The sequence below is a fragment of the Pleurodeles waltl genome, chromosome 6 (assembly GCF_031143425.1).
Source record: "Pleurodeles waltl isolate 20211129_DDA chromosome 6, aPleWal1.hap1.20221129, whole genome shotgun sequence".
NCBI lineage: Eukaryota > Metazoa > Chordata > Amphibia > Caudata > Salamandridae > Pleurodeles > Pleurodeles waltl.
The window spans coordinates 751,424,161-751,449,311 of record NC_090445.1 but is presented as its reverse complement, the minus strand read 5'-3'; the positions used below and the strand labels follow the sequence as shown (position 1 = coordinate 751,449,311).

Sequence of the window (25,151 nt, the reverse complement as noted above, 5' to 3'; positions counted from 1 at the left end):
GTAGCCCTCGAAGCGGAACCAAAAGCACATTTTCTATGGACAGAGTCCAAGTCACTTGACTGGTGGGGTCACAAAATGTTTTCTTTTCTTGTGGCAGTGTGGCTTGATGCACAGCTAAAGCCACCTGCTGTTTGGTTGGCTGTGTCCTTCCTTTTTGGTAAATGGCTAAACTTGTGGTCATCTGCCTACCAGGGCACATGAAAAAAACATTCTTTCATCCAGTGAGTAATGGAATGGATGTGGCTTTGTCTGCACGGACACCATGGCCTGATGTTTAGTTTGGCTGTCAGGCAACTTCAGTAACCTTTAAGAAAGGCAGGGTAATGGTCAGGTTGTCTCCTGCACAGCAGTTGTGCCAGAAATATTAGACATTTTGTTGTCAGTGCAGGGGTGTACATTTCCCACCAGTGGCAACTGGCCAGCCTGTTCAAACACCTCAGCAGATGTTTTGCTCCTTTTGAGGCAGCAGTGGATCTAGAAAGCACCAACAGCAGCCGCAGTTCCAGTCCCACCCTCTGCAGGCTCTGCCTTCTCTAAACTCCTGTGGCTCCTGAATTCCCTCCTTCACACCACCATCTTCCAGGGGGAGAAATGGTCTCCTATTATGTCTCCAACTGCGTCCTTCCACTCCTATCCTCCCTACCAGAAATCCCCTGTGACATTTATTGCTGTCTTCCTTGTGCTTTTATCTTGAAACAGTGTTATGGAGTGGTTCCACCAGAAGAGAGGGACACAGAATTTTGTTCCTCCTACTTCCTAGTCCCCCAAAAAGAATGGCAGCCTTTAACCTGTTCTAGCTCTATGACTTCTGATCCGTTTACCTAGGAAGACAATGTCTTATACACTATCATTGAGCTCTGTTGACCTTGATCTTGGGAGTTTGATCAGTGTCCCTCACTATTCAGGTTGCCAATAAGTGCAACTTGAGGTTCATTGTAGAATCTTAGCTCTTTGAGTTTGCGGTTCTCCATTTGGACTGATGATAGCCCTGTTTGTGTTTAGATGGCAGGCTTACAACGGTGGAATCCTTGAAGCTGATCCAGGACAACCTCCAACTGACAATGACATTTCTCAACGGCCTGATCTTTACCATTAACTCCTACACATAACCTGACATTTATTGGTGCAGTACTGAAAAGAAGCCCTCTGGAGACCTTCCCTTCTTCTCGGAGTACTGCAGCTGTTTGGGTGACGCTTCTTGTGTCTCAGTATAGGTCACATCCAGCCATGCATGTGCTACACCTGCTAGGTGTTGTGCATCCTGTTTGAAGCATAGCGTCAGATGATGGATAAGCACCCTCTGTTGTCACTGCGATTGCAATGGCAAGGGTGCTTCTTGACTAGGGTGCAATTTTAACAGTTGGTACAATAAGATATGGCCTGATGGCTCAGGCTGCCTTTGTCACAAATTATATGCCTCCTGGTTAAACTGGGGTGGTCATCTGGCTAAAAAAAAAAAGTGACCTTTTCTCCCTCTTGGAGCAGCCACTGTGCATAAATGTGTTTGAACCTCAGGATGTCTGTCTTGACTTGAAGAACTACTTCACTTCCATCAGATGACACCACTAATGCCCATTATTATCATTCGACAGAGTAGTGTTGGGTCATGGATCATATGGTTGGAGGTGGCTCGTCCACGGATGTGGGCATAGTGACAGGGAATCTTGCTTGTTTTGGCTCACTTGGCAGGTCTCATCAAAAAGAACACATGCTGTTTCCTCTTGCTGGAGTCAAGGTCACTTTGTGGTTTCTGTCCTGTTCGCCATGGTGTCCTCATTTTTGTGCCATGCACTTTTATGCAGGGTGGTCTTCCTGTGTCATGCTCTCAATTTCAGCTGGTCTTTGAGCCGATCAGCAACTTCGGAAAGTGTGATAGAATCTAGTGCAGTGGATTTTGATTGCTCTAGGTTAGGCAAGGGCAGTTTATTGCACTGATCTGTTGGCACTCAGTTCTCTCACCTCTGCCACTCAATGAGAGCAGACCTGCTCTCTTGCATGATGGTCTTTTCCTCTCACCACTCTTGTCTTTTTGATAAGGCCTCAAATTTCGTTCTATCTGCTCTAAAGTCTGCCCCGAATGAATGTACACAGGCTGCCAAAACAGATACATTCAGTGGTGTGAGTCAAAAGGCATAGTTCTACAATGATAACTCCAGGCACTCCATAGCAGACTCAAATGGATGTTCCAACTTGTAGGGTCTGCAGCGATCCGTAGATCTTGCCCTTCAGACTGGGTGAAGGAATACCAAGTGATGGAAATTGGTGCTTTGAATCATAATTAAAAGTATCTGACAGCGTAAGGGAGAGTGCATGAGGACCTAATATATGAGATATTATAAGTTAGATACATTTCACAAAGAACAACTCAAGTTAGTGAAGTAATCATATAATAAGGGATATTTTCCCCTTGGTGCTTGTTTTTTATTTTAATCTGTTTATTAGCATTTTTCATTTATGAAGGTCAATGGCATACCAAGTGACAGCTAACATGTTATGTAAAGGTAATCATTATGACATATAACCTCAACAGTACAGTACAAGAAACCTATAATGCCATTAATATGGGTGAATCACAATGGTAGGTGCTTGCCCGCGCGTCCACAGTTTAGCACCGATATTAGGGCATATGACCAATTTGCATAGTTTTTCACTTGAGATGCAATGTCTGTATGGCTACCTCTGCAACCGAGATCAGGAAAGTGGGGGACATCTGTCTAATCATAACTGACGGTGGGAACAGATTCAAATAAGTTTATGATCATTGAACAATGAAACACGAACAAAACGTTGCAACAGGTACAATCCCAAGAGACATACTTCCCACTTATGTAAGTCTGGACGTTCAGTGCAGGCAGATAAGCTGGAAGTAATGGTCGTCTAAAATGTGCGTAAGTGGGGGCAGTACCAAAGCATGTGTAGTTAGTCAGCATTTACATGCGAACAATGCAGGCAAGCTGCGTCCTCTCTGGTAAAATCTGTTTGTTTGCTGGTGTGAGATTAGCCCTGTGTATTATGTAAAGCTGAATAAGCTTAAAGCCAGTGTTTCATGGTACGTCGCGGTCCTTCCAGTAAGGTAGCCAATTCCTTCTCAGTGCAAGGGCATTTTAAATCTGCTTCCGAACTGTGATGTAAAAGGGGGAGCTGTGGAGTAGTGTGGGAGGGCAGTGAGTCTGCAAACCAGCGTATCAGGTGTCCACCCCCTACCCACAACATGCAAATATTGGATTGTGAGATGTATGGGCAATTCTGTGGTCACTTCACCGCAGTGACGCCCCAGCATAGCAGGTAAAAAATTTATGAATCAAAAACTGTCCGAAGGTAGAGCATCCTCCTCCATTAACCTCTCACACATTGCCAACGAGATCCCCTAGTCTGTGTAAACCTGCTGCGTGCCTTGTTGTCAGTTCAGCTGTAGTTGTTGGTCCCCCAAGCCTGGGCATGCCCAGCAGTGCTAGCCCCGGAGCATATGGCAGCACATGCTTAGTGATGCACAGGCATCTGTGAAAGCAAAATAGGCCACCCCCAAAAATAGTGAGTCGGGTACCCACGTTCATGTACAAGGATGAAACCGGTGCAGAATGGCGGGCAGGATCAAGGTAGGAAAGGAAGTGGCTTTGTCCGATAAGTGCAACCCTGCCATCCACTTGGCTATCCATTTAATCTAGGCAGCAAGGTAGTACTGCTCAAAGTGCAGAGCAGCCAAGCCCCTCTGTCCATGGGCGAGTTTAGCTTCGCCAGTGCCACCCTACATCTCGACTTACTCCAGCTGAATTCCCAGACCTACTTATTAAACGCATTGAAGAATCCCTTAGTACTTGTTAACCTATTACAATTTTTGTTGTCATTTTTTTAACATGATGTGCAGCTAATTACCATACACTACCATCACTATGCCAACAAGTGTATTGCATTATAACAGTAATAAATGTAACTGATTTACATCTAAAACAGAATCTTTTACGGTATGTGAATGCCTTACTTGAATCCAACAATGTTTATATCAGAATAAATGATCCATAATACTGTGGCATAAACTTGCCTACTGTAGTGAGTTTCTGTTAGTTTTTGTTTTGTTTCCTCTGCTCACAGTAATCTTGTGTGTTCAGTTTTGGCTCCCAGTTACATGGAGTGAGATGGAAAGTGGGGCCTTGTGGTCTCAAGAGGCACCAATTGCACACTCCTTCACTGAGCTTGACTACTAGTCCAGTCACTAGACAAGACTGCATTCGTTGCAACAGACGGCAGAGTAGTTTTTTTTCCCTATTGCCTCTCAAATACAATTGCCTAAGGACCTCTGCTATCTTTTCAAGTAGGTGTGCCAGTGCCCTGTATGCAGAAATGTACTGTTATCCTTCACTTGAGTGGTACTTAAGATGAAAGTTTTCAGAGAACCCCAGACAGCATTGTGAATTGGAGATCTGTGAAGAAGCATTCCTGAAGTCTTTTGTCCTGAACTACACCTCCGGGAGGGGAGGATAGGAGACAGAGGAACTGGTCCTTATTTCAGATTCATTCTTTGTCATAACACATTCTTTGCTGGTTAAGTGAGGAAGTATGTCCCTATTTTGATTATTTGTTTTGGGATTTTCCTGACATGAGACTGACAGCTGTACCCTATCTTCTTGTTGATACCGAGAGCTGAGAACTATGGCTGGCACAAACACACAAACGTCAGCAGCTTCTTGAAATCCATTCTTGAGCTGGACTTGTGGAATACGTACACTGTAGCAACACACTTAGTGTAATTTTGGTGCTGAATGTATGAGTCAGTGTGCCATCATTTATCCACCTGAATCCTACACCCAAATCCAGATGAGACTGAGAAATTCTTCTGTGCTCCAAGGTTGTATGTTCTGAATTCAGACTCTCCTTCACCAGGTTTGGTAATTGGAACCGGGAAATTCGGTAGCCTGCCAGGGAGAGCTGCAGATGGCTTTTCGTGAAGGTAGGAGCTGACTGACTGCTGGGAAGGGCTGCTTGAGGTGCCCTTGGATAAAGAAGTTGCTCCATAAAAAAGAAGGAATGCGAGCAGCTGAAGCGGTTTGAGCTGAGCACAACCTGCTGTAAACGAAGGAAGCATCTACAACCGCAGGCAGCAGGGTTTGACCTTTAAGCTTTGGAGTATGCCCAGAAGTTGAAAGCCTGCGTCAGCTTGATGCTCATGGAGCTAGTAACTGCATTTTGCTGCCTCCTTTTGAGAAGATGGACCCCCTGTGAATGTGTGGTACCTGAAAACTGACTACATTACAGTTGTCTCGTCAGCCGAAGCAAAAAGCACCTAGAAGAGGGTTGGCACTACTGCAAGATCACATAATGCAATCAGTGTTTTCTAAAGCCTATTTTGGAGCATTCCCCAGACTGGGGTGGTCACTTTCCTTGATTTAGATGGTGATTTTGTGTTTGGGCTTGAGAAAGAACCACTGAGAGAATCCATCCAACTCCGAGCGCTGTGGCAGAGCACAGCCTTTCTCTCCCCTGTAACTGTATTATCCGACCTAATTAGCTGGTGCCTGCACACAAGATACGAAGCTGGAGACATTGGCTTGCTAGCTGGGCCGAGGCTAAGTCAATGTGTCCATTTCTGGTGGGTCCATGCAGGACTGCACACCACTGAGAGCTGCACAGCCTTTAGCCAGCAGAAGCAGGCTGAGCTACTTCTGACTGACTAATGTGCAGTGCAAGAATGTGACACTGTAAAGAGGACTGTGATGTTTGGAAAAGCCCTTTTATGCGCTACAGAGAATCTCACAATAATGGACTGGGTCTTGGGAGACTCATACTCATTCTTTCCACCAGATGGTAATATGCCCAGTCCTGCACTGACTGATGTGCTAAAACACTTCACCATTGGTCAGTAGTCTAGACTAACACTGGCCGGCTCCTTTTGCACAGTCAATGATATGTTGACAATTGTGCACCACATTTCTGCCCTCTCATTTTTATATGTATAGTTTTGCATTGTGTTGTAGGAGTAAATTACCTCTCCTTGTAAATGAAAACACTGACTGAACTTTGAATTATTGACTATTATTATGTTTTATTGAGTTCTGAGTTTCTACCCCACAACACTGTTCTGAGTAAGACTTAGACTATGTGGCTTTATTGCTCTGAAAGTCAGTGGCTAATTGGGGGAGTACATGGCGCTTAGTGTTTGGTCTAGCAGAAGGGTAAAGCCTCAACACATCTGTAAAAAAGATCTCAATGTTGCCATTGGAGTCCATGAACCAGTTAGTTACTGCCCTAAGGCTCCTGTAAGCTCATACAATAAATATAATGTAAATGATAAAAATCATTTATTCAGTTATTCTTTCACAATATTGATAGTCATTCCCAATAAAAAAAAGCCTCAAAGTCTTAATACGAAGAATTTGATTTCATGTTTAGATGTTAATGCAAAGGCAAGAAAAAGTTGCAAAAAGTCTTGATAAAACCAAAGTACAGTTGAAATATAAGGCCTTCCAAAGAGGTACAAAGAGGCAGAAGCAGTGGGCATGAAAGAGAAGAAAAAATAAATTAGAAATGTTTAGCGGAGTTGACAACAGCTCATTTGCATGCAGGCAATAGGAACAGTCCTTAAACACCCAGTTTTACTTGTAAAAACAAGGGCATTGAAAAAGACTTAAAAAAACGCTACTGAAAAATGATCTCCGCTTGCAATTTTAGGAAGCTGTATTACAAGTATTTGAGTATGTTGTTTCAGTACATCACAGATACTTTGTGCCCAGAACATGGAAGTTTTCTTGTTATAAGTAAGCATTTACACATGTGGAAGTCGATATGGGATTGTTAGGCAATGCTGTGGATTTATCTTCTGTGAGGTTGGGCATGAGACCTGTCTAATGGGGAATGTTGTTTGGGGGGCGTTCTTTGGTGAGGTTCTGTTGTAGTCTTTCTGATAGAACTCGGTCTGTGTACTTTAAACACTCAGTTCCCTGTTGCTGGTTGGTTATTGATAGTCATCTTGAGGAATGCATGGTAATACACAGTCTATACCAGATGGTGGTTGATTGATGATGGAGAAAGACTGCCTTATATTGTTGTTTGTATGCCTGTTGATTGAAAGACTGTCTAAGGTTGTCTTGAAGGTTCCTGAGTTTATGTAGCTTAGTTCCTTCTCTTGAGGGACCCATCATGGGCATGCCCGAGTTTCCGACCTTTGACTATCAGCAATTTTTCCCAGTATCTCTGAAGTTTTAATCTCTCCGTGTGTTCATTTCTTTTTCAGTAAGACAGAAGATCCCTCAAAGTTAACAGCAGAAGCCGGGGGCCATCAGAATCTTAAGAAGGTATCAACTCTGCATTATTTTGTATACAGTATTATGCACTCGTTAGTGACTGTAAATAACGTTATTTCTAAATTGAATATTATGATTCGTTTTGTATTTTTGGTCAGGTGAGGTGGCCCTCAACTCCCATTTATCCCTATAAAACTTTGGCAATCATTTTTGCACATAAACAGTTTTATGAATGAGTGTAAAGTAGTACACAGTGAGCCTGACAGCCGTTTCTTCCTTTTTATCTGATTTTCTTTAACATTATCTGGAGAGGACAAACCCCTAGTGATAATACTCTGTTTGAGTTAAGACCTCTAAAAAGATTATTTCTATTCTTTTAATGTTTGATGTTGTTTCTATTTTTGTTTTTCTATATTCAGACTCTTAGATTCCCTGTGTGATGAATGCCATCTTGTTGATGGTTTTGGAAATTTATGGAAAGATTCATTTAGTGAGGTCAGCCTGCCTGCACATTCCTCCCATGTACCCTAATCAATTGATAATCGTTTGTGAATCCCAGCCATTATGTCTGTTTGTCAGCAGAGCCAAACGAACTGGAACTGGGCCTATGTCACGTTTTCTATGTCTCAGTATAGTTATGATTTCTTGTAAGAGGTCTCTTTTATAAATGGTTATATCTGCAGCAACGTAATTACCAGTTCTCTGGTTACAGTCATCTGGAAGGTATTTGATTATCAGTGTGAAGTGCACACGGCATATCATGTTCTCGCTTTAAAGGAGAGTCCTCTTAAATAGCCTATAATCTTTGTTGAATGTTGAAAGATCTCTGCAATGAGATGTGATGTGTGGTGACAATTGGAAAGTACATTCTCCACTTTCTCCAACTAGAAGTAAAGGGAGACTTCTCATGAAATGAGGCACTCCTGGATTAAGAAACTCAAATCTTAAGTCAAAGTATTCTAAGGTGTGCTTTGAGGGTTAATTTGTCTTATTGGATCAAAGCGAGATTGGGCACCCCAAATTTTATTACTTTTTCAGTGGCATTGGACAAGAAATGTTACGTTTGACATTCTGTGAACAATGGGAAAAGTTTTCCAAGATATAAAGTACTTAAGAAATATATAAATTAAGTTATCCATTCCCCAACCATGTTGGTCAAGAGATTTCTAACCTCAAATTCCTCCACTTTTGAATATTCCCCAGATGTCAGACTCGATCCGGAAACTTTTGAAGCTGTACTTCAACGCTTTGGTAGGTATTACTTTGTGACTTCATCCTGATGCTGTTCTGCTCTGTAAATGACATGTAGAACCTATATAGGTGCCACTCCAGCACGCTGTTGTCAGTTGCTTTATTCCTCCATCACCAGACATGGATCCAGATCTACCTCTTGTCTATTTGAGACATCTTTACCTCAAATTCCACAGTGTGCAAGGAAGACGTCACCTCCCAGAATAACAGGTTTTAATCCCTGTGAGGACTCTTGCAAACACATGTGTGTGACAGATCCTCATTAGGTTTGCCTGTGGTCAGGCCACAACTCCAAGGCGTGAAATGACTGTGCATTAAAGAACATGAAGGCCATTCATGTCCGAAGGCAAACTCTACATTGCCAAGCACCACAAGTCCCCACGTTGTGACCAGTCCATATCCAGAGGTTGGTCTCTGTCCCATTCCCTGTCCAGAAGTCTAGGCCTATTGTCATCTTGTTCCCAATTTTGGGTTAAGTCGAAAGTAAAAACACAAAAAGTCTAAGTGGGACTCGGGCCCTTCCTGCCACTTCCGTTCTCCTTTGAAGAAGCGAGGGCGTCGCTTGGACACACTCTCGCTCCTGAAGTATGGATTGGAGTCCATCCCGCAATTTGTTCCAGAACAGCCTGAGTTTCCAGAACAGTCTGCGAGACCGAGGCAGATTGAAGAGTTTCAAATGGCCATGCTCTGTCTCTTCAGATCATTTCTGACTGCCTCTGGCATACCTGCAGACCCCACGGAACCGCAAGCTTCTCCATCTGGGATACTGCCCTCGGCTCCCATAGGACCCCCGAGGCTTTCACTATTGCCTATACAGTCTTTGGCTCCACAATTTACGCCAGTTCCCCAAACGTCATCACTGATGTTGACTCCGCGCTGGAGGGTGGGGTCTCCATGCTGCTCCAACCTTGACTGAGATCATGGTCGGTTTTCACCCTCCATAAGTCAGGATACAAATGCTGCATTTTCTGTTAGGAACTGATTCAGATAATGACTGATGCTGGTAATGAAATTGACCAATTCTTCCTTGCAGGCAAGTGGTATGATGATCACCAGGATGCAAGTGGTCTTGACACTTCTAGCCTCTAGCCCCTGCCACTGAGGAATGTGCTTCCTTCGCTATAATAGTGCAGACATTCTCCATCTTCAGCTTCCCACCTTGGAGGTCAAAATAAATGTTTTGTTAGTGGTCCTTCTTCCTGGCAAACCACTACTGAGCCCCTCCTCTGTTTTGATGAGGGACTGATACCCTTCTAGGAGCCTGGGCTAAATCTTCCTCTGGTCCTCCAGTAAATCACCAAATTTCAAAACCCCACCAATGTGCTCCAGCAATCCTTAATATTAGTCTCAGCACCCAACTACTGAGAGCTTAGCGGTGTAGCCTTCTACTGCCGCACAAATCTAAATAGTTCCAGACTACTCATTCTGACAAAGAGTCCCTAAGAGTGGAAATGTTTGAGATTGTGTTGCTTTCTTCGTTTGGTCTTAAGGTCCATTTAATGCCAGGTGTCTGGTGGGTCGCTATTTCCTCACCCTTTGGTATTTGGCGGCTCAAGTCTTCCCAGGTGTCCCCGAAGAACTTACACCTAAGCTACACAGGACGGTTGCAATGGTGCCAATGTCACAATTTGTTGTGGCCTAGACACCATGGATTCCTTTAGATAAGCCACTCACCAGTGTCACTGTTTGTTGCCACACCTGGCTGCCGTCAACCTTTTTTGTAGGCGATGTCCAGTGCTCCCTTACGGACATGCCCTTTGACATGACTTGTCTTATTGGGGGCAAGGCAGAATCCTCTCTGAAGCAGGACCACATTGCACATTGTGGACTTACCTGCCCCCACTTTGCTAGCCGCCTCACAGTTACTTTAGTGGTTTTAGCAAAGGTATGCCATACTGACAACCGCTTCAACTTCAGCAAGGTGCCCAGCAGTTTGGCGGCTGTGGCAATCACTGAAACCCCTCCCCCTGTAGCCAAGGACAGCACACAAGTCAATCTACTCCGACTTTCTGGTGCCATAGAAGGACAGGGGCTTTTGTCCTATTTTAGACCTTGAACCCTCTCATCACCTTCCTCGCAAAGCGTGAAATCAGGATGCTCAACCTGGCCTAGGTCTTGTCTGCCATTGGAGACTGGATGGATTTTCAAATACCAGTCTTGCAGGCCTTTCGACGCTGCCTGCGGTTCGTGATGGTACACAAGCCCTTTCAGTTTGCTGTGCTCACCATTGGTCTCACCAGTGCCCCTCGGGTGTTCACAAAAGTGATTGTGTTGGTAGCATCACACCACCAGAGGTCAGGAGTCTGTCTTCTTCTACATCATCGACAGGCTGTTGAAGACAGCCATCCCCCAAGGAGTCTTCAAACACCTCCAGACTACTGCAAACCTTCTGTCATCTTTGGGGTTCACTGTTTGAGAAGGAGTTAGGTGTGACTTTGGCATGTTGATACTCATCTTCATCAGAACTTTTGTGGACACTGCTTGTGTGGTTTTGCTCTGGAAAGGATAGTCCAGGACATTTAGGCTACGAGCTAAATTGTTCATCCTCAGTTCTGGATTTCAGTGAAATAGAAACTGGGGCTACTGGGTCTGATGGCATCCTGCTAATCAAACACAGTAGGTGTCATATAAAGGCTCTGCAGTGCAGTCTGAAGTCTCAGCGGCCTAACATCAAGGGGACCTCTGACGATGCCAAGATTTTGAAGGAGACTGCAAACGATCTGAAGTGGTTGCTGGGCTGCAACTGGGTCAGTGACAAACCTCTCCCAACCTCACCCAGAGCTACCAGTGGGGATGGTTGAGTCACTTCTGGGATGGGGGGGCCAGCAGCAAAAGGTGAAGATCAGTAGACTTCGACAGAGTCCCAGCTCCATATCAAACTTTTGGAGCGGAGGGTCATATGCTTGGTGTTGAAAGCTTTCCTTCCATCCTGAAAAGGTAGGCTGGCACAGGTGCTTACAGACCACACCACTGCAATGGGTATTGCAACAAGCCTGGTGGGGTGGGGTAATGGACCCTATGCCAGGAGGCATGCCTCCTCTGGAAATGGCTGGGCTGTCAAGGAATTTTCCTGGTGGTGAACCACCTTGCAGGATCTGACCACATGCAGCAATTGCCTAATAGGGAGAATCTTAGCTTGATATTTTCACCACAGCCAAGAAGGTACAATGTCAGCGGTTCTGCGTATTGGACTTTCTTGCACCAAGAGTGGAACTCTGGACTCAGACTATACCTCTTCTTCTCTTAGTTCTGAAGATTAGGACTGACTGGACCCAAGTCATCCTAGTGGTGTGAGATTGGGCACAGAGAATAGGGTATCCAGATCTCCCAGGCTTGAGCATCTGTCTCCTAATCAGTCACCTTGTAAAACTGAGGAGCTGCTGTCTCAGCAATGGGGCAGGGTTCTGCACCTGTACTTTCGCAGTGTCCACCTTCATGCTTGGAGATTAGGCGGTGACCACTGGATACCTTTGACCCGACCCAACCAAGGTATCTGACTTTCTGTTGTTTGTTTTGTGTCTCACCCGGTAAGGCTTTGCTTTGGGTGCAGTTAGGAATACCTTTTGTCTCTTTTGACCTTTTTACAATTGCTTGACCATCCCTCAATGTTTAAATAATTTGTTATATGTTTTTTTTGAAGTAATTAATTGTTACCCCTCCCTCTCCCTTTGTCATGCGACAGTGGGACCTTAACTTGGCTCTGTTTTTTTTTTTTATGTGCACTTCCTTAAACGACTTCACAGTTGTCCTTGCAGCTTCTTACCCTGAGGACATTGTTCCTCGTTGCCATAATATCAGTGCAATGCGTGAGTGAGTGAGCTGCTCTTCCTCTGCATCCATCTGCTATACACCAAGTTCTTCCCAGATAAACTGGTTCTGTGGATGAGAGCATAGAATGACCAATGTGCTACAGCAATACAACTTTGGGCAAGAACTATCACCCTGCTGGTGTTCAGTGCTCAGCCTCCCTACTCCCTGAGGAGGAGAAAACTTCATTGGTTGGACCCCAAAAGAGGACTGAGTTTTTACTTTGATAGTTCTGAAGAACACTGTGTGGACAATCAACATTGTGGTGTTCACTGGAGTGATAAAGGCATGGCTGTGCAGAAGGGGCCATCTCCCACTGTATCGTACTCTGGGTGAAGAGTTCCCACACATTGACTAAAAGGCAGCCTCTGGAAAGGCTGCACACTCATTCCACAAGGTCCAAGGCTGCCCTCCCTGTTTTGGCACCCGGAGGTCTTGTCCTGGACATCTACTAGATTGCTACATGGGCGTCACTCCATACACTTAGTATGCACTACGGTCCGGACAGCCAGGTTTGCAGAGGGGGACATTTCACCCTCTTGGTCTTAGGTGAATTCTTGGTTTGAGCCAATTCACAGACCCAACTCTTAATAGGTATTGTTATGGTATCCAAATGGTGTGGAATCTGTGATTGCCAGCAGAACCAGCCTCTCACCTTTGATAATGCTTTTTCTGGTAGAGAATACAGCCAACTGCAGATTCCTCAGTGATCCTCCCATTCTACCCATTTTGTAAATTTGACTCTGTCCATTAATAACATCCCAAGTCTAGGAATCTGCACACTGGTCAAAGTCTATTTTCTGTGGGGGATCTGTGTCTAGAGGCGCAGATAGCCTCAGAAGCATCTGAGACCAGCTTGAGAGTTGCACCTATATGGGGTCCCTCGTGTCCTATCAGGAGCAGAACTGCTAACGTGCAGAGCTGCATGCCTCCGCCTACAGGCACACAAGGGAACTTCTCAAAAGTTTCAAGTTCCAGTCTGACTCCTGGGGAATATTCAAATGGAGAGGAATCTACAGTTAAATAGTCTCTACCAGAAAGAGCATTACCAAAGTTATGTGACTTTTTCTTCTGTTAGCAATTATTGTTGGCTGGTGCAGTTAGAATCTAATGCAGTGTCTATTACATACCTGTTTCTGCTTTACCAAATGTATCTGATGTTCCAGAACCTTTTTCTGCTAAACGATAGTCAAAAAAGTAATTAGTACTGATTTTTGGGCGCTGTGAACAGTCAACAAAACAGGCTTCCTTTTTTTTTAAGGAAATTTGCTGTTTTTTGGGCCATGAGCCTGAAAATTCTAAACTTGTAGACAAAGTCAAGAATTTGAATGCAGATAGGCCCAACGTCAGACATAAGGGAAACACTTATCAGAAAAGGGAGAGTTGTAGGAACATTATTGATGGAGTAACAAAAGGTAGAATGAGAACTAGAGATAAAAATAGTTCAATAAGGATGGAAATTGGCAGGTTATACCTGCACTCTAGGAGTATCACAAATATAAAAAACAAAAATCTCCTTTTTGTCCATTGGTCGGCAAGGACACCACCCCGAAGAGGGCAATAAGAGTAGGGTGAGGGCATTAGAGAAGGAAGAGAAGCTTAGCTACAGAATAGGAAAGACCATTATCGCTAAAATAATTGTGCATAACAACATGATTTGACATAGAAATAATGTGACTGTAATAGTCATTTACACAGTGGTAGCTGTTGCCGAATTGATGGTCTCTCTTATGGTTTTCTGTCTGATTAAAATGAGCAGTAGAAGATCTTCTGCGAGACCAGTGGAAGAGTTATTTATAGAGAACTTTATTTTATGAAAAAAGCAATATGAATTAAGAAAACATGCCTATAGAATGCAACATTTTCTAAATTCTTTATTTTCTAATTTTGAGTTCCAGATTTTTTAAAAAATAATTTAAATAAATGAATTGAATAGCAGACAAGGGTTTTTAGGTGTTGGTTCCTATGTTCAGAGAGTTTCCTTAAACCATTAATTCTCTTCAGTCTAACCTATGACTCACCATGCAAACTATTTTTCACAAGTGCCATTCTTGTTTTGGAAAAAGGTCTGGAGGTATGACTGTGATGTCTACTTTATCCAGACTCTTGTCATAAAAAAAGTGTATGATTTTTCTGGAGATTATTTATAGGAGGCTCAGGGGCAAGAAGCAAGTGTGATTTAGAACTTAACAAAGGGGAGTAGGAAGAGTCGCTGGTCAGTCATTCAGCCCCAGGTGGGCATGTTCCTGCTTTTTTAACTGTTGTAGTTGTGCCCAGACAGGACACTATATCATGTCCAGTAGACCTTCCTCATCATTGTCCGTATACCTGAATATCTTTGAGGTGCTTGACATAAAAGCATTGCTTGTCTAGCCACTCAACCTTGAGGTTCAAGGCTCTTTCTGTTAATATTGCAGAACTCTCAGCTTTCTGTATCCATTCCAGCACTGTGAGGCTTGGAGTCTGCTGCGGAAGATCTTTGGCTCCTTAGATGTTAACCCCTTCAATGCCCGCACTACCTCCCTGGTGCGGGTCACGACCAGTGGCCGACACCAGGGAGGGGGTTAATAAGTCCTCGGGTGCGTCGCACCCGAGGATTTTATTTGATTTTTTTCTAACCAAGGGAGACACGGAAGCTTCCGTGTCTCCCCCCGCCCCCCACCCGCTCCTTTGTGACGTTACAAAGTTTTTTTCCCGACGTTCGGGAAGGCCTCGTAAGAAAGGGGAGCTTCTCCCCTTTCTTACGAGGCCTTCTGAAAGTGTTTCCTGGCCCCCAACCCCCCACAAGGGGGCATAAATATATATATATATATTTTTTTTTTTTTAAAGGTAGGTGAACCTTTTGTCAATGTGTGTGGTTTCCCTGGGGGGGAAAAGGGTCAGACTTGTCTAGTGGCAGTTTTAGTGCCATAAAGGAGCGCAGAAGGTTTATATGCCTACTGCAAAGAGCAAATCTGTATTTTATGTAAATAGCTGAGTACATTAGTAAAGTCAGCCATTACCTGCGCTATAATACCAATGAAATGTATGTGCGGGGTGTAGGGTGGCTATGGGGAGATGAAGGGCACTTTTGCTGGGTGGTAATGAGGGAATCCGAGGAGGAGGGAGAGGGAGCACCAATAATGATTGTTGGACTGGGCGCAGGAGGTGCTAAAGACTGTGACGAATGGTATGTGACAAGGTGTTTTTTGAGTGTCTTGAAAGAACGTGCTGATTGAGGGAAGAAGCGCAGGTAAGGTGGCCTCTACTGTTGCACGTATCTCACACACAACATCGATTTTGTGACTGTCTACGTAGGCTAGTGTTTTAGAGCAACAGTTTAGCCAATAGCAGAGATGGCATCTTGATGGATGACTGCTGCCTGCACTCGGGTTATAGAGGACAGCTCTGACATAGGATCAGAGACTGAGACATCAGATACTGAGACAGCATCTGAGGGATAGGACAATGGCGCAGACTCTGGGAGTGATTTTTCAGTCGGAGGAGTCCCATTCGATAACTCCTCTTCCAGTACATTATGAGGGAGGTGATGAGGACAGTCCTGCTGTCCCTTTGCAAGCTGTTTGTGCAACTGGGTAATAGTGGGTTAGCCCAACCCAGAGAGCAGGTGAATGCGGCGGCAAGCAGAGAGAGAGAGAGTGCTCTCTTGGGAGCTCCCCAATTTAGTTCAGCCCCAAATTCCACCACCCAAATCGTATTGTGGAGACATCAAAATTATCTATGGCAAAACAAACTGGTTTTGCAAGGCAGGCACCTGTGTTTTTGGTCCTGGGTTCGGCGGCCATATAGAGAAACACACTAAACCGAAACATTTCTGGAAACTAGAAATTCGGGGGAGTCCACAGAGGTGTGACTTGTGTGGATTCCCCAAAGTTTTCTTACCCAGAATACCCTGCAAAGCTGAAATGTTGAATAAAAACTCTATTTTTCTCGCATTTCTGTCACACAAACTACAGGAATATGCTGGGATCCACAATTCCTACCACCCAGTGACTCCTCACCTGTCCTGATAAAAACACTACCCCACTTGAGTGCCTACACCTAGTGCCTGCGTCAGGAATGGATCACCACAGGGTCAACAGCTGCCTCATGTAAGGACCAACATTGACCGTTGTGTGATCTATTCCTGTCGCAGGCACCAGGTCTACCCACACAAGTGAGGTATCATTTTTATCGGGAGACTTGGGGGAACGCTGGGTGGAAGGAAATTTGTGGCTCCTCTCAGATTCCAGAACTTTCTGTCACCGAAATGTGAGGAAAAAGTGTTATTTTAGCCACATTTTGAGGTTTTCAAAGGATTCTGGGTAACAGAACTTGGTCAGAGCCCCACAAGTCACCTCATCTTGGATTCCCTGGGTTTCTAGTTTTCAAAAATGCGCTGGTTTGCTAGGTTTCCCCAGGTGCCGGCTGAGCTAGAGGCCAAAATCCACAGGTAGGCACTGTTTTCTGTCAAAAAATGGGATGTGTCCACGTTGTGTTTTGGGGCATTTCCTGTCGCGGGCACTAGGTCTACCCACACAAGTGAGGTATCATTTTTATCGGGACACTTGGGGGAACGCTGGGTGGAAGGAAATTTGTGGCTCCTCTCAGATTCCAGAACTTTCTGTCACTGAAATGTGAGGAAAACGTGTTTTTTTTTAGCCACGTTTTGAGGTTTGCAAAGGATTCTGGGTAACAGAACCTGGTCAGAGCCCCACAAGTCACCCCATCTTGGATTCCCCTAGGTCTCTAGTTTTAAAAAATGCACAGGTTTGGTAGGTTTCCCTATGTGCCGGCTGAGCTAGAGGCCAAAGTCTACAGGTAGGCACTTTGCAAAAAAACTGCTCTGTTTTCGGTCAAAAAATGGGATGTGTCCACGTTGTGTTTTGGGGCATTTCCTGTTGGTGCGCTAGGCCTACACACACAAGTGAGGTATCATTTTTATCGGGAGACTTGGGGGAACATGGAATTGCAAAACAAGTGTTATTGCCCCTTATCTTTCTCTACATTTTTTCCTTCCAAATATAAGAGAGAGTGTAAAAAAGACGTCTATTTGAGAAATACCCTGCAATTCACATGCTAGTATGGGCACCCCAGAATTCAGAGATGTGCAAATAACTACTGCTCCTCAAATCTTATCTTGAGCCCATTTTGGAAATGCAAAGGTTTTCTTGATACCTATTTTTCACTCTTCATATTTCAGCAAATGAATTGCTGTATACCCAGTATAGAATGAAAACCAACTGCAGGGTGCAGCTCATTTATTGGCTCTGGGTACCTAGGGTTCTTGATGAACCTACAAGCCCTTTAAATCCCCGTAACCAGAAGAGTCCAGCAGACAAAACGGTATATTGCTTTCCGAAATCAGCCATCGCAGGAAAAAGTTACAGAGTAAAACATAAAGAAAAATGGCTGTTGTTTTCAGCTCAATTTCAATATTTTTTTATTTCAGCTGTTATTTTCTTTAGGAAAACCTTGTAGGATCTACACAAATGACCCCTTGCTGAATTCAGAATTTTGTCTAGTTTTCAGAAATGTTTAGCTGTCCGGGATCCAGCATTGGTTTCACACCCATTCCTGTCACTAACTGGAAGGAGGCTGAATGCAACAAAAATAGTAAAAATGGGGTATGTCCCAGTAAAATGCCAAATTTGTGTTGAAAAATGTGGTTTTCTGATTCAAGTCTGCCCGTTCCTGAAAGGTGGGAAGATAGTGATTTCAGCACCAGAAACCCTTTGTTGATGGCATTTTCAGGGAAAAAACCACAAGCCTTCTTCAGCAGCCCTTTTTTCCCATTTTTTTGGGAAAAAACGAAATTTTCACTGTATTTTGGCTATTTTCTTGGTCTCCTCCAGGGGAAACCACAAACTCTGGGTACCATTAGAATCCCTAGGATGTTGGAAAAACAGGACGCACATTTGGCATGGATAGCTTATGTGGACAAAAAGTTTTGAAGGCCTAAGCGCGAACTACCCCAAATAGCCAAAAAAGGGCTCAGCACTGGGGGGGGGGGGGGGGGAGGCCCAGCAGCTAAGAGGTTAAGGGCCATACCCTGATGTTGATATAAAAAAAGGTGAATACCTGGATAAATACTATATCGCTCAGGTCCATGCCTTACACTAACGTTTTTAGTGCTTATATCCACTTTTCATTCGGCAGTGCAAGCTTCATGGTGAACTGTCAGCTTCCCTACGACACCACCTCCACTCGGCTTTCAAAGACAAGACTACAAAGCACAGATTAATTTCAGACTGAAAAGATGATGACCCCCATAAGAAAAGGGCAGAATGCCCTTAAATGTAACTCAAGTGAAAAGAATTCAGAGAAGATTATGAGCCCCAGGACACCGGCATCGCCTGTTCCTCCTCAATACCATGCTCTTAACACATTTCCTTCTTCAACATTCTCATCCTCTTTGGACATAGACATGAGCACATTTTCAGCGAAGACTATAGTTTTCCAACATTGGCCTTTTCATATATTCACATGCTTAAATCATGCCCCGTCGTCTGGGTAGGGATTCTCGATAAATTTAAATAGCAGTAAATAGTGTTAAAATGGCAATAAGCCTCAACAGACGTATTTGCGTAGTAGACATCCACTTCATTAAAATATACCCCTGTGATATCTGCTTGGTCTTTTTGACAGCCTGGAAGATGTTCCACTCCTGCGTTCACTTGGCTGGAGATGGTCCACCTTACATCATTTGGGCATCTTTGTAAAGAATAAGCAGGACCTTGTTCGGTTTAGCATTGCGATGTAATGAATCGAGGTTGTGTTGTCAGACTTGGTGAGATCTGCTCGTACTGCCAACTACAGATGTAATTGTTGTAGGCTCAGTCTTAATGCCCGTAGCTCCGGGATGTTAATGTGGAGAGTCTTCTCCATATCCTACTGGAAGCCTCCCAATAAGAGCTCTGGAATGTTGGCTTCCCAATCCTCCATTAATATATCTGTTGTCACCACTACCATTTCTCTCAAGGGCTAAAAAGGATGACCTGTGTTGAGTTTCGATGAAACACACAGTAGTGTCTGAGTACTTTTGCTCGCAGGCCTGTGTTGTTGAGTGATCCAGTCATTGATGAACACAGGAATGGCAGACCAGTAATGTAGATGTGAATAATCTGTGAAGTAGCAAACTGGTCTCACGTAGTCCGCAACGTGTAGCTCTTTGAGATTTCTGGAAGGAATTTTTTTAGTATTTGGGGCAGAGCTTGCAAACAAAAGCTTGCACCTAGTGCTTTCTTGGTATTATTAGGATACATTCTTTAGATACTGAAAGCTGCTATGTCTTTCAATACTGGTGGTCAGAACACTGTTGTTGAAAAGGTGGAAGTGACAGTCTCCCTTCCATTGGATAGTAGATTGGGAAAATGAGGCAAATACAAGCGAAAGAGTTATTATATGCTACTCTTTGTGGCATGATTGTAAGGTTTAATTAAATGTGTGCCCTTGCTGTCTGTGGTTCTGAGAGTGAACAAGCATAATTATTTCTGTTCAGGGGAAAGACTATATATGTTCTATAAAGACCTGTTTGAAGAGGTCTTCATGGAGTTAAGGTATTATTGGTGTCAAAGGTATGGTGCTGTGTAACTCTTTTTTGTTAGAATATCCTGTATGAAATTGTATGGTATATTATGAAATTGCATGAAATTAACTTCTCATTTTAGGGTATAATAATCTTGTTTAAAATCTGGATCTCTGATAATCAAAGTAGAAAATCTTTTTACTGATGATTAGTCCATCATATGTGGTTCATCTTGGTGACCACACAGAGATGGTCCTGAAACAATCTCCTATTGTTTCCCTGTGCAAATAATAGAAGCGCCTAGGAGAACCAATTCCTTTCTATCTTTATAAATACACATAGAAGCTGCTTTCTGCCTGACTCACACACTAGGTTGTCAGATCCGAGGAGTGTAAATATTAACCATTCTGTTTCCAAAACAAACAAAAAAGAGTCCTAGTTAACAGTATGCCAAATCAGCAAACCTGTTCTAAACCTCTTTTTGACCATTCGTTAAATGAAGTTCAAAACACAGTAGTGGTTGTCTGGAGGTATTCTGCAACTAGATGGAAACTTGTTAATGGGAACTAGTTAAGGCGCAACAAACTCACGTTTTTGTATGCTGCCATTTGTCAGAAGATTTTTAAGCAACTCAATGAAAAATTTAGCATACCATAAATAAAACTTTTTAGCATAACTAAATCACTGTTACAGTCTTCCAAATGTCTTGTGGATTAGCAAGAATTCTTGTTAAGCAATCACAAGCATAATCTTTACCACCAGTTCAAAATGAGATGAACATGGTTCTCATGAAGAAAAAAGCATTTGGATGTGGAGGTGCAAGAATCAGCTAGTCAGCGGTTCGAGCATCAAGGAAAATTTGTCACTGAAGAAGCTATTGTGATAAACATGTTATAAAAAAAATGGCAGTTCCTTTTTGCATGTTATTAAATCTGTACTCATTATTGAAAGATTTCTGATGAATGCTTTTTTTTTTAAAAGTGGGCTTTGTGCTGCCTGAGAGCAAACTGTATTATGAACTTGTCTGCCTGTTTAGTCCCATTCCAGAATCTGTTATCAACATCCATGAATAGATGTGAACGACTGGCCTGCTGGAGGGCAATATGGCTGCTTCTTGGAACAGAAAAGCTGAACTGATGTGCAGAGTGACCATTTAGCAGGGATGAGCTTTCAGGGAAGAAACTGATGACAGCAAAGAAACCACTACAACAGCGCTTACATTATAGCGGAGACTTCAAATGACCATCACAGAACAGTAAACATTGTCTGTGCCACAACTGGTGGGAAAATTAGTGTTTACATTGGGGACTTGGGGATAGGGCGTGGGGAGATTTCCCTTATTTCAAAAGAGTTGAGTCTAAAATGTAATTCCTGGATGCTGTAGGGGTGAGGTGGTTACGAGCACCTTAAATGAGGGAAACTGGGAAGGTTTACATTAAAGAAAGAAATGAAGTGCTGCAAAATTATGGGTATTTGCTTCCGAACGTTGCACAAATTGGAAGTAGTGAATTCTCTTACTGGCTAGTACACTGGATAAGAATGGTATTAAGCCACCAACCCCTCAGAACATTTCTGGACCTGGAAGTACAGCTGAACGACCAACTAATACATCTTTATTTGATAGTTAAGTAAAACCATTCAAATATATTTTTAAGCACATTCATTTCATGTATACCAAGATTAATGTGCAGACAGCCTTAAAATATTAAAAGGAATTTGTCACATAATAAAAGGCTATGAAACACCAAAGAAATCATACTAATACATCAAGGAACTGCCCAGAAAGCGTAAGTAGAAAGAACAAGATTACGCCTGATTATAGGAAAAGCAGACTGAAGAGATCTTGACTCCTGCTGGCTACTCTAGTGGAATTTCTGTGCCAGGTTCTTCTGGCTGAGTTCAGTAACAAATGTAGATGGATGTAGGATGCTTGCTCTGTATATACTATAACAAAATGAGATATAGTGTGCACACAGTCCAGGGGTTCCCCAGAGGCTGAACAGAGGCTAAAGTAGATCATACTGATGCTCTCTTTTGAGGTAGTGTGGTCGAGCAGTTAGCCTTATCAGAGGGTAGTGCAAAGCATTTGTTGTACACACACAAACAGTAGAAGAAGCACACACTTAATGACAATGACTGAATTCCAGACCAATGTTTTTTATATAGCAAAAATATCTTTTTTCAAGAACCACAAGATTCAAGTTGCAGGTAAGCACATCAATAATTTTGTGTTTCACTTATGAATCAATATGACTTTGTTTGGAATTGGTAAGTTATGCAGTTATAGAATAAATGGCAATAATCTGTTTGAGGTTGACAGTGCAATTTTCAGAACAGTTCCTAGGGGGAAGAAAAGTTAGCATGTTTTGCAGGTAAGTACAACACTTACCGTTCTAGTCTCCGGGGGTTAGGAAGTCCACAGGTTGGGGTTCAAGTTAATCCCAAACACCCAACACTGGGCTGGGTGGGTGCAGAGGTCAACGTTCAGGCAAGTTTAACATGGGCTGCTATGGAGACTGGGGCACTAGGTATCAGATCTGCTTGCAGGTATGTTCCCGCATCTTCAGAGGGCAGACCTGGGGAGTTTAGAGGAGCACCGGGGATGTCACAAGTAGGCACCAAACTCACACCCTCAGCAGCACAGGGGCGGCTGGGTGAGGGTGCAAACAAAGTATCAGGATCCCAATACGTTTCTATGAGAGGACCCCGGTGGTCACTTAGATGCTGCAGGCTGGGTCTAGGGGTTCGGTTCAGGAAAACCACAGGCTGAACAAGTAGGAGGGCTGCCTGCTGAACGTTGCTGCACCGGTGGTTGGGTTCTCCAAGGGCTGCAGGTGCAGTGTACCTTTAGGCATCTGATATCTTCGTCCAGAGCTTTTGGGGAGGGAAGGGGGTTAATCTGTCCCCCTGGCTCCACACTGCAGGCGTCGTCGTGGGGGGCAGGAGAGGGCAACCCATGGTGGGCACTTTCTCGGAATCGCCTGGGTGTCCTCTCTAGCCTGCTGGGCCACCTGGACAACGGCAGTAGGTGTAGGGTGCAGAGTGATCAGGACTTGTGCATCCGGGGAGGCTCTTGAGTCCTTAGATGTAGGTTCTTCTTGGACAGGGCCGCTATCCATGGGAGTTCTTGGCCCTCTGTGATGCAGAGCAGTTCTCTGGAGCTTGGCAGAGGTTGCTGGTCCCGCAGGATGCATTGCTTTCTTGTTGTAGGCTCTCTGAAGCAGGAGACCGGCCGGTAGGGCTGGGGCCAACTTAGTTTGCGTCTTCCTTCTTCTCTGCTGGGGTTTCAGCTTAGCAATCTTTCTTCTTTGTTGTGAGGTCGCCAGGAATCTGATGATCTGGGTTCAAGGGAGCCCTTAAATCCTGGATTTAGGGGTGTTACAGCAGTCAGAGGGCTGTAGCTAATGGCTGCTGTCCCTGAGGGTGGCTACACCCTTCTTTTGTCCTCTCCCTTTGGGGAGGGGTATACAATCCTAACCATATTGGTCCCTGTCCTCCAAACTAAAATGGAGGATTTTGTAAGGGGGGGAGGTGGAGGCAAAGGTCACCTCAACTCTGGACACCTTAGGGGTGGTCCTAGCTGAGGTGGTCACTCCTTCCTGCATTCCCTAATTTTCCTGCTGGACTTACTGCCAAAAGTGGGCCTTTGTCTGGGGCACGGGCAACTCCATTAGCTGGTGTGCCCTGGGCACTGTAACAAGAGGCCTGAACTTTTGAGGCTCGCCGCCAGGTGTTACAGTTTCTGCAGGGGGAGGTGTGAAGCACCTCCACCCAGTGCAGGCTTTGTTTCTGGCCACCACAAAGGCTCTCACCCCGTGTGGCTAGAAACTCATCTCTTAGTGGCAGGCTGGCACAGACCAGTCAGTCCTGCACTAAAGGATTGGGTAAAATACAGGGGGTATCTCTAAGATGACTTCTGGGTGCATTGTTAAATACATTCCACGCTGGCATCAATGTGGGTTTATTGGGCTGAGAAGTTTGATACCAAACGTCCCAGTATTAAGTGAAGCCATTATGGTGCTGTGGAGTTCGTAATGACAAACTCCCAGACATATACTCAATATGGCTACACTGCATAAAATGTCTAAGAATGGACATAGACACTGTAGGGGCATATTGCTCATGTAGCTATGCCCTCACCTGTGGTATAGTGACCTTACCTTAGGGCTGTAAGGCCTGCTGGAGGGGTGACTTACCTATGCCACAGGCAGTGGTTGGTGTCGATGTTGCCTTTTTCCCCCCTCACCAGCTCACACAAGCTGCAAAGGCAGTGTGCATGTGCTTGCTGAGGGGTCCCCCAAGGTGGCATAATACATGCACCAGCCCTTGGGGACCTTCCCTGGCCACAGGGCCCTTGGTACCATGGGTACCTTTTAAAAGGGACATAACTGCGTGCCATGGGTATGCCAATTGTGGAAACAAAGGTACAGATTTTGGGAAAGAACACTGGTGCTGGGGCCAGGTCCCAGCACACACTCAATGAAAGTTGGCATCAATATCAGGCAAGAAGTGGGGGGTAACCATGCCAACAAGGGCACTTTCCTACAATGAGCTTTCGGCTTTGACGAAGAAACAGCGGACCAGTTTGGACTGGATATTTAGAGAACCCTGAAAGGATAACACCCATTCCTTGGATGCCTGCCCTTAAGACCTAGAGGGCAGGCTCGGAGTGACTCTCCCAGCTTCTAGAAACCTGTGGGACTTCATTGGTTTTTTTTGTCCTCTGGAGGAATGGGATAGGGTACAAAGGTTACCTCAGGGAAATTGCACTCTTGATCTGGAAGACTGCTCTTGTTTGGAGATTATTGCAGGAAAGAAAAGGGCTACTAAGGGGCCTTGCACTGAAGGAATCCATTAATCTGGTGCTAGGAAATAGAGAACCACTAGTGAAGCAATATCAGGAGAAGTGATGAAATCTGACTTTATCCTTCTGTGAGCTTTTGGGCCTTGAACTGAAGGCCTTAGAGGGCACTTGTTTCCTAAATATCCAACAAACATTGACTTCAAAATCTTGCCTTGCCCCACTGGAGGAATTTTAGTACAGTACTAGTTACAAAGTCCCATGTGGAAAAAAAATGTAATAAATATGACAGAGAAGGCTTAGCCAAACCCTCCCCCCAGCGTTAATTGTATGAAGGCCTAGAATTTACATTGACATTTAAAGGTGTTTTTTTTCCTTTCCCCTTTTTGGCTCAAAACTTTAAGAATTAAACTCTCTGATACCCTCTGTAAGATACTTTCCATTCTGGCTTGTTTTTGCTTATTCATTTTTTTATTGATTTTCTAGGTTGGTTTGGTAAAGTTTGTGTTGTGTTCTTAAACTTGAATATTGTTTGGTCCTACTTGAATTT

At 44.1% G+C, this 25,151-nt stretch overlaps 1 protein-coding gene across 2 annotated transcripts in view; it reads left to right on the top strand.

Moving 5' to 3' along the window:
- The window catches only part of TDRD1 (tudor domain containing 1), a 1,656,135-nt gene that overhangs the window by 379,534 nt on the left and 1,251,450 nt on the right, over positions 1–25,151 (top strand). For both annotated transcript variants that reach the window (XM_069239312.1, XM_069239311.1), the window contains one exon: positions 7,226–7,286. In XM_069239312.1, coding sequence (XP_069095413.1) covers positions 7,226–7,286 — 61 coding nt within the window. The remainder of the gene's footprint in view (positions 1–7,225; positions 7,287–25,151) is intronic.